This window comes from Equus quagga, chromosome 11, assembly GCF_021613505.1.
Source record: "Equus quagga isolate Etosha38 chromosome 11, UCLA_HA_Equagga_1.0, whole genome shotgun sequence".
In the NCBI taxonomy this organism is placed as follows: domain Eukaryota; kingdom Metazoa; phylum Chordata; class Mammalia; order Perissodactyla; family Equidae; genus Equus; species Equus quagga.
The window spans coordinates 97,291,492-97,306,380 of NC_060277.1; the positions used below are offsets into that span (position 1 = coordinate 97,291,492).

Here is a 14,889-nt window from a genome sequence, read left to right on the forward strand (position 1 = left end):
TCCATCCATCCATCCATTCATCCATCATCTATCCATCCATCCATCCACCCACCTATCTTCTTCCTCAACTGACATGGTAATAGAGGGCAATAGGATTTTACAGCTTGGTTTTCAGGAGTAGGACCAGGCTAGGCTTGGGTGGGGCAGGCCAAGGAGGCAATCAATATATGTGTGTGTGTGCATGTGAGCACCCAGGGCCTGGGAGACATGAGAAGGCTGGAGGGCAGGAAACATGCCAAGGAGCTTCCTAAAAAGGGCTTCAAAGACTTGGAAATAGATCCACTGACCAACCAAATCAGGGACAGGCCTACAGCGTCCACCTTTCCTCCAAATAAAATGCAGATACAGAGGCAGGCATGGTTTGAGGGGACAGAGCTGAGGAGGCAGGGCACTCTGTCCATAGGCCCTGCAGTTTTAAAAGGGCAAGCGCAAGAGAGAGAGTGGCGGACTTCAGAGCCTCGAGAAGTCCCGCTGCCCCTGCCATGCGTGCAGTTTCCCATGTGCAGTCCCACACGCCCTCTCGCCCATTAGTCACTCCGTCTGTGGTCGTAAACACGGGCATGTGCACACAGAGGTGTCCCCTCGTGCATAGTCACGGCAAGAATGCTGGCCCACGGGCAGTAAAGTGTCAACATGCATGTGGTCACAGTCACATACTGTGAGGACATGGCTACACAAATGCCATACAGACACGTGCAATGACACACACAGTCACATAGTTTATGCACAGGCTCCCACACGCACACACACGTGCCTGTTCATACTCCTGTGGGCCCCTACCTTGACCAGCTTGCTGAAGGTCTCATAGATGAAGATGAGGGAGATGAGGAAGGAGAAGATCTCCTGGGTGTAGCGGGAGATGAAGCGGACCAGGACACTGCCCTCAAAGGCCACCACGAGCACCACCAGCAGGATGAGCCAGAAGCCGATCCACACACGGCCCACGATGTACTCCAGGCCTTGCCTGTTGCAGAACTGGAGGGCGGTCAGAGGGAGCTGAGGTCAGACAAATGGGCCCAGGCGCCATGCACCAGGCAGTGGGGCCGGGGATGGGTTAAAGGTCACGGGGCCAGATCAGCGCTACCGAGAAGAAGGCTTCCTCAAATACGAGCAGGGGTCCTGAGAAGCCAATCACAAGCAGGGGCTGAGCCCCCAGCAGGCAGAAGATGATGCCCTGCAGTGCAGTGGACAAGAGCAGCTCTGACACTCCTATCTGGTTGTATGTCTTTTCTCCTGCGGGTAGAGGTACAGTGGAGTCAAGGTCAGGAGATCATTTCCAGGAGCTGATAGAGCGTTTCACGGGCAGCTGATGCAGGGTCCAGAGTGTCAGATCGGGTCAGAAGGCAGGGCAGAAGAAGAAGCCAGAAGGTCAGAGGTCAGAGTTAGGGGGCATGCAGAGGCACTGACCCAGGAGGCCGCCAAAGGTGATAGCAGGTGACAGGGCGGCAAAGTAGATGAAGAAGACGACAGCCAGGACGGAGGGGCTGAGCGCGTCTGTGATGTCACTCAAGTAGTGGGGGTAGCGGCGCTTGATGTCATGCACCAGGCCCCCGAAGAGATAGCCTGTCCGCTGCAGAGGGTCCTCTGGGCCACTAGGGACCCCTGGACCCCTACCCAAATCTGTAGTGAAGGACAGGACCATGGTCACAGGGGGTGGCAGGGAGAGGTGTGGGGAGAGGGGAATTGGGGGTATCATCTGATGGGAACGGGGTGGCCAAGAAGGCTGGGAGGCATGAGGAAAGGGAGGGGGACGCTGGGGTATCTGATGGGAAGAGGGGAGGCAGGGGCTCACAGGGCTGTGCTTGGGTGTCCGAGGGTGTGTGGGGACTCAGCGAGCCTTGGGCTGGGCAGGACGGGTACCTAGGCTCTTGTAGAAGCTGGGGTCCGGCTTCGCAGGACTGGGCAGGTAGCGTCTCCGCAGCAGCTCCCTCTGCACAGGCACCAGACTCAGCAGCGCCTGCTCTGAGGGGGCATCCAAGGGAGGCAGCACCAGGCTGCAGTCCAGGAAGCCCTCGAGGGAGCGCACCAGCTCCTCCTTGCTCTGGGCCGTGTTTGCCTCATTGAGGAACACCTGGGGGCCAGAGAGAAGGTCAGGGCTGCCTGGACCTGCGGGATGAAAGGGCCCAGGAGTCCACAGCCAGGGCCTCCGGGGACCAGAACCCTCTTGTCCAGCTCTTCTTGCTAAGAACTGAGTTTCCTGCCCCCTTCACTCCTACCTCCCACTACAAAAGGGCTTTGAGGGGGCAGACAGGGCCCTGAGTGGGGGAAGGAGAAAGAATATAGCAAACCCAGTGGCTTATGGCAGACAAGATGGAACTAGAGCCGGACCAGGCCAGAACGTAGGCAGGAAGATCCAGGTCAGAGTGGGCCAGACTAGACCAGGCCAGATCAGGCAGGGCTAGGCCAGCCGACCCCTGGCCAGACAGGATAGAAGCAGCTAGGTTAGACTGAATGGGCCAACGAGCGAAGCTAAAGAAACCCAGGCCAGGAGCAGGGCCTCAGCTGCCACCTGCCCCCCAGGCGCCCCCAGCCCTCGCCGGCCCCTCCTCACTCTCTCCGACATGAGGGTGGCAGCAGCCCGACCGAGCTGAGTGTAGTCGGAGTGGGGCGCCTCGGGTCCCAGCAACACAAGGAGGAAGCGCACAGGCACGGAGGGCTCCACGGTGGCCTCCAGCTCCACAGCTTCCCGCAGCCGCACAAAGCCCAGCACCGGCTTCTCCAGGAAGGAGATGCGGCCTGTGGGGGAAGGGGTCGGTGAGGTGGTCAGGCCAGGCCCAGGGGGCTGCCGAGGTCCAGGCTTAGGGAGGAGCAGGCAGGGCCAGGACAGGAGGCAGAAGCAGCGAGTGTGGAGGGGTAAGGGTGCAGATACCAGCCGCTTACCCACTAACACCAGGGCGGCCTCTGAATCCGGGGATATCTTTTCTAGAATTCCAGATGGCGAGCTCTCTTCTGTGTCCCCCTCTCCCTGTTGGAAGGAGGGTGTTGAGGGGAGTCCTCCAGCCACTCTAGACCCAGGAGACCTGAGCGGCCAGCCCCCTCTCCTCTACCCACTCTCATTTCTTTTTCTTTCTTTTCTTTATTTTAAAGATTGGCACCTGAGCTAACAACTGTCGCCAATCTTCTTTTTTTTTTTTCTGCTTTTTCTCCCCAAATCCCCCCAGTACGCAGTTGTATATTTTAGTTGTGGGTCCTTCTAGTTGTGGTATGTGGGACGCCACCTCAGCATGGCCTAATGAGCGGTGCCGTGTGCGCGCCCAGGATTCAAACCAGTGAAACCCTGGGCCACCGAAGCGGAGAGCGCAAACTTAACCACTTGGCCACGGGGCCGGCCCTGACCCACTCTCGTTTCTAACCACGTTCAGTTTGGGGGCTTTCCAGCTCTCCCCACACACCCCTGGTACAGCCTCACCTGTGCACAGAAGAGCTGTGTCTCCAGCGAAGGGTGTTCGGGAAGCAGAGGCTGTAAAGTGCCCCCAGAAGGTGTCAGGACCGTGGGCTTCACACCGTCTAGCTCCTTTAGGTCTCTGGCATGGCTGCAGGACACACAGAGGACACGGACTGAGGGGGCGGTTCAGGCTGGGCTATCAGCAGAGTGGAGACTGGTGGTAGGACGGATCAAGTGGGCCTTCCTAGTGACCAGATGAGAGAAACCCTGGGGCAGAGGGAGAACCAGCCTCCTCTGAAGGATGTTGTGGATGTAAGCGGGTGGCCTCTGTCTGGAAAGACGAGATGGAGCCAGAAGAATGGGTGGAGGGAAGGGCCTTGAGAGCCTGTCCTCCTCAGGATGAGCGGCCCCCAAATCTGAGCATGAAGGCGTGGCCACTGCTTAAGAGGTGTCACAGGTAGGAGCCATCGTGGAAGAAAAGTGGGCCTTGGCCTGGTGGGGGAGGGGCCATCTGGACCCCCAGGGAGAGCTTGGGGCAGGTGGGCTGGGGATGTGGGCCCTTTGGGTGTGGAGTCTGGGTCCCAGCAGGCAGCGGCACCTGTGTTTGAGCAACAGGACCCGGAGCAGTTCTTCTTGATACTGAGGCCGAATCAGCCCATCATAGATAAAGCGGTCCAGCAGGTTCTCGGCCACCCCGGCCAGGGAGGTCTCTGACAGGTCCAGGAGGACAGAACCTGCAAACAGTGAGGGAGTGACTACATGGCTGGACCGGGACCCACCTCCTCCCCACCAAGCCTCACGTGCAGGGGTTGCAGAGGGGCCCAGCGGGGCTCACCCTTGGCAAAGGCTCTCTGCAGGTCCAGGAGGCTCCAGAAGTTGAGGTAAGACAGGTGAGGGCGGCCCCAGGCCCCGTCCTCCCCCAGGTTCTCCTCCAGTCGCACCCAGCGCGCTGCCTCCATCCACTGCAGCTCCCGGTTCTTCCCATCCATCACCAGTTCCTGCAGCTCCACGTAGACCTGCGGCCCCACAGGCCTGAATTAGTCCATCAGGCCCAGGGCAGGGCCGTGGGGAGACTGGGAGCCCAGGGCATGGTGGGCACTCGGCAGGCTCTGCGACATGTTTGTAGGAGGCCTAGGGTCCTGGAGCACTCGGGGGCAGACCCCTAGCTCAGAGGGGACGGTCGGGAGCTGCAGCCCCCGACATGAGTGTTGAGTGAGGTGGGAAGTGTGGGGAGATGCTCGAGGGTCCCATCTGTACGGCCCACACCTCTGGCTCTATTCCTCAACTTCCTGACCAGGCCCCTCAGCCCATTTCAGAGGCATCTGGAGAAGCTCCAGACCAAAAGGGGTGCTAGAGCGGCCCCTTGGGAGGGAAAGGAGAGGGAAGGCTTTGCAGTCAGAGGTCGGTCTCCTGCCTCTGAGATTGTTGGGTGGGCATGTGGCTCAGCATGCCCTTGGGTTTCCTTGGGGCCGGGTGGCTGTTCCCAGGGGCCTACCTGAGGGCAGACCCAATTTCCCAACCAGCTCGACAGTCTGGCGCCCCAGCAGGGACATGCGGGCCTGGCAAGCCTGGGCAGAGGGGAGCACGTATTTGATTCTGTGCTTCCCCAGGGAGCACCTGACAGCCCAGCCAGGGCCAGAGGGCCTGGGGGCTCAGACCTCCCGCAGGCAGTTTATCTCTGCCCAAGGAGCTCCCCATCAGTGGAAGGGGGCCCAGGACTCTCTCTCAGGGGGCTGTCCTCTTTTTGTCTACCTATTTCCCAGGGTGCCCACTTCTTTGTCTGTTTGTGGGGTCCTCCACCCCAAAGCTTTGCCTCTCCCTCTGCTACTCCCTTCCCCTGGTAGAATGGCGGGTCCCAAGGGCAGCGCAGGACAGAGAATTGGGGGCAGCTGGGGGACCTCACCTCACCGGTGCCTGGGTGCGTGATGGTGTGGTGGTCTGCAGCTGTCCGCTCGGTGGGGTGAGCTGAAACCCCGGAGGCCCGTTAGTGTTGCACTCAGACAACCCCCCCCAGGGCTTCCTGCACCCCCTACCATGAGCCTCAGAGACCAGCCCCGGCTGACCCTTACTCCTCCCCCTGCGCCTGGCTGGGACCCTGGTGCTACCACCCGCTCTTGCTGCTCCATGGGCTGTGGCTCCCCACGCCTGTTCTTGGCCCAGCCTCGCTCTGTCACTCCGCATCTGAGCACAGTGGAGGAGCCTGGGGTCTCATCCTCAGTGATGACAGGGAGGGTCATCTCCAAGGTGACTGGAGAGTCCTGAATGGCAGTTCTCAGGATTCTCCCCGGGTCCCCTCCCTCTCCTGCCACCTTCTGGGACCGAGTCCTTCCTTATTCCCACCTGCTGCAGCAGCCGCACCAGCCCAGTGGCTTCTCACGGCCTCCAAGTGGAGCTCTGGGAGCCTCGTGGGGTCTGCCCTTATACTGTGCCCCAGCCCTCACTTCCCAGAGGGGCCTCTTATCTTCAATACAAATTGCCAACACTTAAGTCCTGTTGACAGTAAACAGGTCCCCACCTGGGGCTCCCCAGCTGAGACCTTGGCCAAGCCCAGGAGGGTTTCCTGATGTCTCTCTGCCCTGGGGGTCCCCACAGCCTGCCATTGCTCAGGACCTCTGGACCCCCAAACAGAACGATGTTCCCAGAACAGGCCCAGTGCCTGGCCTAGAAGCCGGCATTGGATGGACACAGGTAACGTGTGGCTCATGTCCTTGTCCCAGACAGGCCTGGCTGCCCTCTTGCAAATCTAAGGGGCATGGCGCTGGGTGACTGGTCCTGCCCTCACGCCCCGGTCACCTCCTGTGATCATTTCAAACAAAACTCTGTTTATCCTTCAATCAGCCAGGATTGTGGGAGAATTGGCCTTGGGGCTGGGCCGGGGGGAGTGCAGAGCAGGGGGAGGACAGGTTCCCCAACTGTCCCTCTCTGGGGCTCAGCAGCTCATCCCAGCAGAGAGAAAGAGAGATGGGGCTCACCTACTGGCTCCTCCGGCTGAGACATAGAGACACCTGGGCCTTCATAATCCTCCTCCATAATCACCTCCGGCGGGGATGTAATGATACTTGGGCCTTCATAATCCTCCTCCACAATCACTTCTATCTCTTCAGGATTCTCCTGTGGGAAGTGGCCATCAGGGCTGGGCTGTGAGGGGCTCCTCAAGCCCCCACGGAGGTATGAGCTCAGGGCTAGGTTCCCAGAGCCCCAGGTAGGAGCCCCACAGACTCACCTGGGAATTCTCCATGGCGCTGTTCTGATTGTCCCTTTGTCCCTGGTGATCCGAACCCTCAGCATAACCCGCACTGCGGGTCCCTGCAGGGGAGGGGCACAGGCTGAGGAGGCACAGGGCACCCTGGGGTCTCCTGGTCCTCCCCCAGGTGGCTGCTTTTGAGTGAAGGGCGATAGCAGGTGTTGGGAGATGGCGGGGTCAGAGGAAGAAAGTGTGGCGGGGCTCGAGGGGAGGAGCTGGATTTTAGGTGTGAGGGCAGGTGCACAGGGGCCGGGAGAGAGGGGGCAGTGCAGAGAGGGGGGAGCTCGGCTGGCATCAGGCTCAGGGGGTTTGGGAGGATGGGGGGTCCTTCAAATCCAACTCCTTCCTCCATCCACCAGTCCTCACCTGGCTGCTCTTCCTGCCCATCCCCAGGGCTCGGCCAACTCCAGAGGCAGGGCCTGTCCTCTCTAGGGAGCTTAGCCCCCCTGAGTGTCTCTACAACACACCCTCTTCTCTCAGAAACGGCTGCTTCCTGCTGGGCATGGGGCTGCAGCATCCTTGGGAGTGGCTCACTGGTCCTGGGCGCTGTGGCCCTCCTTTCCACCCTCACCTCATCTCGAACTCCCTCTCCTGCTCTCTCCTCACCTATCCCATTGGCCTCCGTACCAAGCCTTTTCCCGTCCCAGGGCCTTTGCACATACAGCTGTATATGTCCTGGACAGCCCTGCCCCCACACCTCAGCTCTTCTCACATCTCAGCTCATCTGTCACCTCTTCAGATTCCTTCCCTGACTACCCTAACCTTCACTAATCTGTCATTTTCTGGTTTCTTGATTCATTTGTGTGTGTATTGTCTGATGATACCTCTAGAAGGAGCCATATGAGTGCCAAGACCCTGCATGTCTCAATCCGCACTGAGCCCCCACTCCTAGCAGAATGGTTGGCACATAGCAGATGCCCATTAAATGTGTGTTGACTGAATGTAAGAATGGCTCCCCCTTGCAGGCCTGGGGCTCTGGGACTGGGGAGTCCGGATGATGAGGACCCAACCAGGAGACCGCTGGGCCCTGCCCCTAAGTTTTCTCAGTTATGTCCCTAGCGGAGAGAAAGGTATGCCTACCCTAGGAATGTGAACGCAGAGGGCCCCTAGGGTGACCCCAGACTGGGGGTGGAGGGACTTCTCTTCCTCCTCTCACCCCCTGCACCACAGGGCATTGTGGTGGCAGGGATTTGGGTCAGGTTGACAAACCTGCCCGCTGTGTGCCCACATGGTGCCGTGCACTGGGGCCTGAGAGGAACAGGACAGGTCCCTACTCTCGAGAAGCTCCCAGCACTGACTGGGGAGACGAGCCAGGAACATGGGACACGCTGAACGTTCAGGAGATAACATGTCCGCCAGACAAACACAAGCAGTGAGCGGAATGTGCTGGGTGCCAGGAGCTGGATGGCAGGAGGAAGAGGAGGATGAGTTGGTGGGGTTGGGGGTGGGACATCTCTGGAGGAGGGGACACTGGCGATGGGCCTAGAAACACAGCAGATTTCGAAGGGCTGGCAGGTGGGGAAGGATGGCCCACGGGTGAGGAATGGCCTGTGAAGGTGGGAGGTAGGACAGTGCAGGACAGGCCTGGGTGTTGTGTGAGGGAATAGAGCGGGGAGCGCAGACAGAAAGAACTTTCTTTCTGAGGAGTGGATGGTCCATTAAGGATGGGGGAGGGGCAGCATCGAATCGCACCAAACAGAACGGCAAGGGTCCCCCCGTCAGGGTGGTGGTGGGGCAGGTGATGGCCATGGCAGGGTCCCAGAGCCTGAGGATGCAGCTGTCTCTCTCGCAGCGGACTTGGCCCTGAGGCTCTGGTCACACACATTTTTACTCTCCCTTTCTGTCCTTCCCTGTCCCTTCTCCCCACGTTCCCCTGCCTTCCTCTTCTCCCATCTTTATTCTCTCTCTTCCTTCTTTGGCCTTATCCCCCCCAGGCCTCAGATCCCTAGCAGCTTCAAGGGTGTCAAGACTGAGATGCTGAATGTCCCACCCATAGGCTGGGACTGTGGCCTTAGTTCCCATCTGAAAGGTGAGGTGGTCACAGGGGCCCTCCAGAGCCAGAGCATCCAGAGATCCAGGCTGCCTCTCTGCCACTGATTGGCCAAATGACCTTGGGCAGCTCCCAAGCTCTCTCTAGGCCTCAGTCCCCCCGTCTGTACAAAAGGAGGGCCTTCCCACCGGGGTTCTGGGACATCAGTGAGAGAGGAGGGGAGAACGGAGGCATCTTGAGCTCAGCTGGGGCCTTAGAGGGTGCACCCATGACCCAGATTGCTGCCACCCAGGCCCAGCCCGCCCCAGCTGCAGGCCTTGCTCTGCCTGGCACTGATAAGAGCCAGGTCCTTGATCGCTGCCCTGCGCCTGGAAGCACACCAAACACCTGGCCAGCCAGCCAGCCAGGGCAGGGCCAGATAAGGGTGAGCGGGGCATCTGGAGCCCAGGAGGTGGGGCACAGCTGGAAGAGGCTGGGGGTGATCAGATGATGGGGAGGGCTCCCTGGTGGCATAGCACCACCTACGTGAAATCATCCCCACAGCGCACAGGGTTCTCCTGCCTTCTCTCTCATGAGCCCCAAACCACTCTGTGAAGTGGGTATCGACATTAGCTCTGTTTTACAGATGAGAAAGCTGAAGTTGGGAGTGGTTTACCTGCTTTGGTCCCCTTGTAGGGAGGGGATCAGAGGCCGGGTTAAACCCTGGCCTGCCTGACGCTGGCTACTTCTCTAACCAGCACGCTGAGTGGCCTCCCAGAGAACAGCTCTGAGCCAGTTTAGTGTTAGTGATTAAGAGCATGGACTCTGCAGTCAGACTGCCTGGGTTCAAATCCAAGGCCCGCCACTTACTAACTGTGTGACCTGTGTGACCTCAGGCAAGTGACTCAACCCCTCTGTGCCTCAGTTTTCTCATCTGTAAAATGGGGTAATAATCAGGACACCCACCTCATAGACTAGACGTGTTGTGGTACTGAGTAAGCTCATACATGTAAAGCCCTTAGAATAGCACCTGGCACACCTCGAGCTCTATGGAAATGCTTGCTGTCATCATCCCTGCTGCTGGGGATCAAGGTCGGACTTGCTGTCTGCATCCCCCTCTGATTTTCCTTCAATTCCTATGGAGTTCGTCTAAGTGCTTTGAGATCCTCGGGTGGTAGGGGACGCCCCCTTTCCCTCCAAACACTCCCAAGGTTGGGGACAGTGCCAGGTCTCCCTGGTAGACTCCCTGGACGTGTCCCAAGTGGCAACCAGTGTCAGCTGACAACTTTCCTCCTAGGAGGAAAATAGGGTGGCCTGGAGATCCCCATACATGGAGGAAGGAGGGGGCTGGGAGGGTGAGACCTGAGTCTGTGGGATCCGAGGGGCTGGTAAATGGCAGCCTGACAAGGACCCCACACCAGGAGGGGGATCAGATTTGTCCCCGACGCACACACACTCATACACCAGCCACGCGCACCTCTGCAGCCACATGCACGCCTCTTTTTTCTAACACAGCTGCCCAGCTCTCCCCAGCTGCAGGTGCCAATGGGCCTGTGCCCTTAGGGGTAACAACACACATGGTAATGTTCTCCCGCCACCCACCAGCATCCCCCTTGGAAGTTGGGCATCCGTGCCTGCTTGGGCACAGATTCAGACTGGGCACCTGCAGGAACCCTAGCACAGGTGCTACAGGACCACCTCCAGCCCCTCCTGGCCCTACTCACCTGTTCACCAGCCTCGGGTTCCCTGGGCAGCCTCCTGCAGCCGCCGGTGCCCTCTGCGACCAGCTGAGCTCGCACAGCTCTAACAGCACCAGGTCCTCGCTCCCACACCCCGGGGGCAGCTTGCAAACCCCTGACTCATGCCCCCGCCTCCTAATCTGCCCGCCCCATGGGCCCTGGGAGCCCCTTCCCACCCCCCTGCCCTGCTCCCGCTGGGTGCCCAGTAAACAGAGTTATCTTTCACGCGCATCTGGACAGCTGTGAGTCTGGCCCACCCTACCCCAGCTGGCCAGTCCTCAGGGCCTCTCGCGGCCCTCCTGGCCCCTAGGATTCTCTTGGGTCTTCCTTCACGGACTAAGGTTTGGTGGCTGGGTTCTCGGAGCTCCCAGCTTCCCGGCAGGTCTGGCCCAGCCTCTGGATGCCCCCGTCCTGCCTCTGTCCATCTTCACCCTGGCCAGGCCCCTCTGCTCTGGCCCAGAGATGCATGGGTGCCTTCTCCTCTCTCCTCTCTTGGTGTCCTCTCTCAGGACTTGCTCTTCTGCAGGCTTGCTCAGTGCTCACAGGTCCAGGCAGCCTCCTCCCTTTTTGCCCTAGATTAGGGGGCAAGCCACCCTCTCCTCCAGACCCTTGCTGGCTCCAAAGAGCTGGCCCCTGGGCGCTAGGATGCTGCCACTCAGTCAACCTGAAACAATGTCAGGTCAACAAAAACAACCGTCCCCACATGGAGCTCCAAGCTCACAAAGCCCCAATGTCTGGGCACACTGGCTCCTCTGTCAGGAGCCCGGCCCAGGCCCCTGGGCCAGAGCAGCCCGCATTCTCGGCCCCCGCCATGCCTCTCCCCACACCCCTGAGCGGGGCAGCCTCTGCTCCTGGAGGTGCTGGGCCAGTCACATATTCTCGGGCTCTGGCTGCTAAAGAGGCAGAGAATGAAAGATGAGTTCAGATGGCAAGAATGAGGAGAGGTTTTAAAGCAGACAGAAAGGAGGTTTTGTGGATCCTGTTCTGGGCATGGAGAAAGGAACTGTCCTAGCCCAGCTCTGACACTGCCTGCTGTGGGACCTGGGCAAGTGCCTGCCCCTCTCTGGGCTTCAGTGTCCTCACCTATAAAGTGAGAGTGGCCAGTTCGGTGGCTGCCAGCCTGGGGATTCCCTGCTTCAGACTCAAACAATAGAAACTCAGAGACAAGGACAGAGAGATGGGCATATCCAACGATTCCACAACCACCTCCTGGGTCTCAACCACAAGCCCGCACTGTGCAGAGCCTGGTCAGAGAGAGAAACGGACAGTGACTCCCACCTGGAGCCTGGATCCTCCTGTATGGAGGACCTCTGTTCCAGGCTCTGTGCTGAGGGCTTCACCGGTGGTCTCACTTAATCCTCCAGCCTCCCCATTTTGCAGAGGAGGAAACTAACACAGGGCACTGTGCTCAGCTCTTCGCCCATGTTCTCTGTGAGCTCTCCAAGCCCCTCTGAGAAAGGTGCTGTTTTTTACTGTTGTTTCCCTCCGACAGGTGAGGAAGCTACAGGCAGAGAGGTGGGCGACTGGCCCACCTGATGCTAAGCCCTGTGCTCCCTCCCGCCCCCCTCAGCCTTCACACCAGTGGGGCACAGCCGGGCCCTGGCCAAAGCGGACTGGGGGATGCCTCCTCCTGCCACGTTGGTGCGCACTCTCCCTGCTGGTGGGTCTGTCTCAAGCCCTGGCCCGGCAGGGCTGCTGCCTGTGGCCCATGGCAGAGAGTGCCAGGTGAAGGCCCTGCCTTCTCGCCACAGCCCAGAGGGCCCAGACACCTTGCCCCTCTGCCTGCCACCGGGGCCAGAGGCAGCTGAGTGCAAGGCAGCAATGGAGCGCCTCTCCCAGGCCCAGAAGGGACAAGCAGCTGCCTGGGTGTCGGCGGGGGAAGACAAACGGGAACATGTGGCTTAGGAGGAGAATCTGCCCAGCTGTTTGGCTGTTCTGCAGGTACTACCCCCTGGCAGCCCACTAGACACCCAAGCATCAGAGTAGACTGGCATCTGGTCCTTTCTGCTCACACCACGTGTTCTAGGTCATTCTTGTTGCCCTGACTGAATGTGGATGCTTTCCCAAATCTGGCCAACATCATGTTTTGCTTATTTATTTTCCGGGAAGAAGCAATGGCTCCTTTCACTCGTTTTACTCCAGTTTGGACTTGGGTCAGTTCAGTCTGTCTGAAGGCCCCATGTGCCTGAGCGTTGGAGAAACAGGACAAGAGAGAGGCTTGCCTCCCTTTAGCCCTGCCCCTGGGCTGGACGAGATGGTCAGAAAGCCTGGCATTTGGGGTATTGTCCAGAGCCCCAGGATGCCTTCAGAGGATTGGCCCGATTGGCCTCCAGGGCCACACACCCTGTACCCCATCATCCTCTTCCCTTGGAGTCCCTCTTGCCACCCCTCCCCCTCCATTCCCTAGAGCACTAAGGGAGGAGCCTACCAGGTTCCCCTCCCCAAGGTCCGTGGGTATCCTTGTCCAAGTTTGTGCTCACAGAAGGTTGGGAGCCCAGGCCAGACGTTGGCAGCATGAAGTGAGCCGAGGGTGGAGCCCCAGGCTGGGCCTGCAGAAGTGCCCCCAACAGGGATTTGGCTGCACCTCTGTAGATATTATTCCAGAGCAGACAGCCCAGACCACGGGTCAGGATGGGTTGTCCCAGAGGGAGACCCTGTGGGCAGGGCATGGAGTTCTCCTGAGGGGACAAGCCTTTCTCATTTCCAGTCATCCTGAGGTGCAGTCTGCGCTCGGTGGGAGCCAGGAGTTGGCAGGGGGCCTTGGAGCGGGGGTCTGCTTGCTCTCTCCTGGTCTGAGGGAGCAGAGGCTGAGACTCCAGGTCGGAGAGGGGGTCTCATGGTGATCAGGTGAGCTGTCCTTTGCAATGGGGCTTGGCAAAGAGGTGTTAGGTGGAGCCTGTGAGCCTGCAACCACTGAGGGCAGACCCGTCGCGTAACTTCACTCCTGCTCTCCGGTACCCAGTGGGTGAGTCTCAGCTGCTCTTCCCAAATCCCCAACAAAGCTCTGCTGGACAGTTCCCCTGTGGGACCTGAAGGGAGGGTCTAGGGCCACGGTCAGGGCAAAGCGGGCCATGGTCTGCAGTGGCAGCGAACGAGACCCACTAAGGGGAGCCAGGGGGCTGGCAGAGGGGACAGGGTCCGGCCAGGTGACCTGGAGGGACCCATGGGTATTCCCTGGTGAAGATGTGACTTCTTGGCCCTCGTCGTCTGGGGACTCAGACTACTGGGATTTTGCGCTAAAGGGAAGTGCTCCATGGCTGGGACATGGGTTTAGGCACTGCTGGGGCAGGAGGATCTGCCACTGGGATATGTGGCCTTGAGCTGGCCACATCTTCCCTCTGGTCTTGATTTTCCTCTCCAGGCTGTTGGGAAGACCAAATGGATGACACATGGGAAGGAATTTGACAACAGAATCTGCTCTGGATGCCGGTAAGGGACTGAGTTGTGAATGGGGAGAAGGAGCCATGGGGACGGAATGTCACCTGTGTATCAGGTGGCCAGGGCCACATAGCACGCATCCTCAAGGAGTTCACATCCAGTGAGGAGAACAAGTGGCTGCACATAATAACCAGAGTGTGATGACGAGGGGTGCAAACAGTGAGCGGGGGGCTGGAGGGATGCGCCATTTGGGAAGTGAAGAAGACGTCTTCAGGGAGCCCTCTGAGCTGAGTCTTAGAAAAGTTCATCGGGAGAAGAGGGAGCAAGGCCTCCCAGGTGCAGGGACCGCAGGTGTGAGGTACGGCCGAGGTGGGGATGCAGAGCGGCCTGGGGTTTAATGGAAGGGGGCAGTAATCCCACACATTGGGAATGGACTGGTCATCATTCTGGCAGAGGTGAGGGGGTTTGGGGGTTGGAGAATAGGGGAGCAGGAGGATGGGGCCAGGACCGGAAAGGCGCTCAGGGAGGAGCCAGTCCAACTCTCCTCCCCTGGAACCCTGTACCCCGGCTGTGCCTGGGGGCATCCTGAGAGCAAGGAGGTTTCTGCCCATCCAGAGGCAGCCAGGTCAGATCTGTGTAAACATAACTCTCTGAGCCTCCTTCCAGAGATACAAACTGGGAGTTCAACAGGATCCCTTGAGAGCTGGGTGGTCAGGGAAGAGGGAAAGAGGGGTTCCAGCAGGGCCTTGAAGGATGTGTGGGGGTCAAAGGGCAGCTTTGGAGCACTATGAAGTCAGCCTGGCTCTCCAGAGAGCCCAGTGAGGGGGTGTCCTGGGAGATAGGTTCTGCCCAGCAGCCTCCAGGCAGGGCTGTGAGCTCTCAGAATTTTGACACTTGCCCTTCTCAGAAGGTTCTGTGTTGTCTGGGCTTCTGGGTCTTTACACATGCTGTTCCCTGTCTTGAGACACCCTTCCTTTTCCTACCTACTAGACTGAAGCTTCGACCTTCAGGGCTCAGCTTTTGCATCCCTGACTCTGTGAAGCCTCCCTCCCGCCATGCCCCTGCCCCTGGCAGATGGAGACGGCTCAGCCCAAGCCCACCTGTGTCATCCCCTGTGCTCTGCTAGAGAGTCCACGGCCCTGTCTTTCTCCCCGACAGACCGTGAACCCCGAGG

The 14,889-nt window shown here is 59.3% G+C and overlaps 1 protein-coding gene across 1 annotated transcript in view; it reads right to left on the reverse strand.

Moving 5' to 3' along the window:
• Window positions 1-10,372, reverse strand: part of SLC4A1 (solute carrier family 4 member 1 (Diego blood group)) — a 16,476-nt gene extending 6,104 nt beyond the window's left edge. Inside the window, exons 1-13 of the mRNA XM_046676482.1 lie at window positions 10,323-10,372; window positions 6,609-6,691; window positions 6,358-6,496; window positions 5,289-5,350; window positions 4,221-4,401; window positions 3,984-4,119; window positions 3,410-3,533; window positions 2,881-2,965; window positions 2,552-2,736; window positions 1,861-2,071; window positions 1,408-1,620; window positions 1,085-1,233; window positions 781-975 (exon numbers count right to left, since the gene is read on the reverse strand). Coding sequence (XP_046532438.1) covers window positions 781-975; window positions 1,085-1,233; window positions 1,408-1,620; window positions 1,861-2,071; window positions 2,552-2,736; window positions 2,881-2,965; window positions 3,410-3,533; window positions 3,984-4,119; window positions 4,221-4,401; window positions 5,289-5,350; window positions 6,358-6,496; window positions 6,609-6,623 — 1,695 coding nt within the window. The 5' untranslated portion in view covers window positions 6,624-6,691; window positions 10,323-10,372. The remainder of the gene's footprint in view (window positions 1-780; window positions 976-1,084; window positions 1,234-1,407; window positions 1,621-1,860; window positions 2,072-2,551; window positions 2,737-2,880; window positions 2,966-3,409; window positions 3,534-3,983; window positions 4,120-4,220; window positions 4,402-5,288; window positions 5,351-6,357; window positions 6,497-6,608; window positions 6,692-10,322) is intronic.
• Window positions 10,373-14,889: the final 4,517 nt, after the last annotated feature.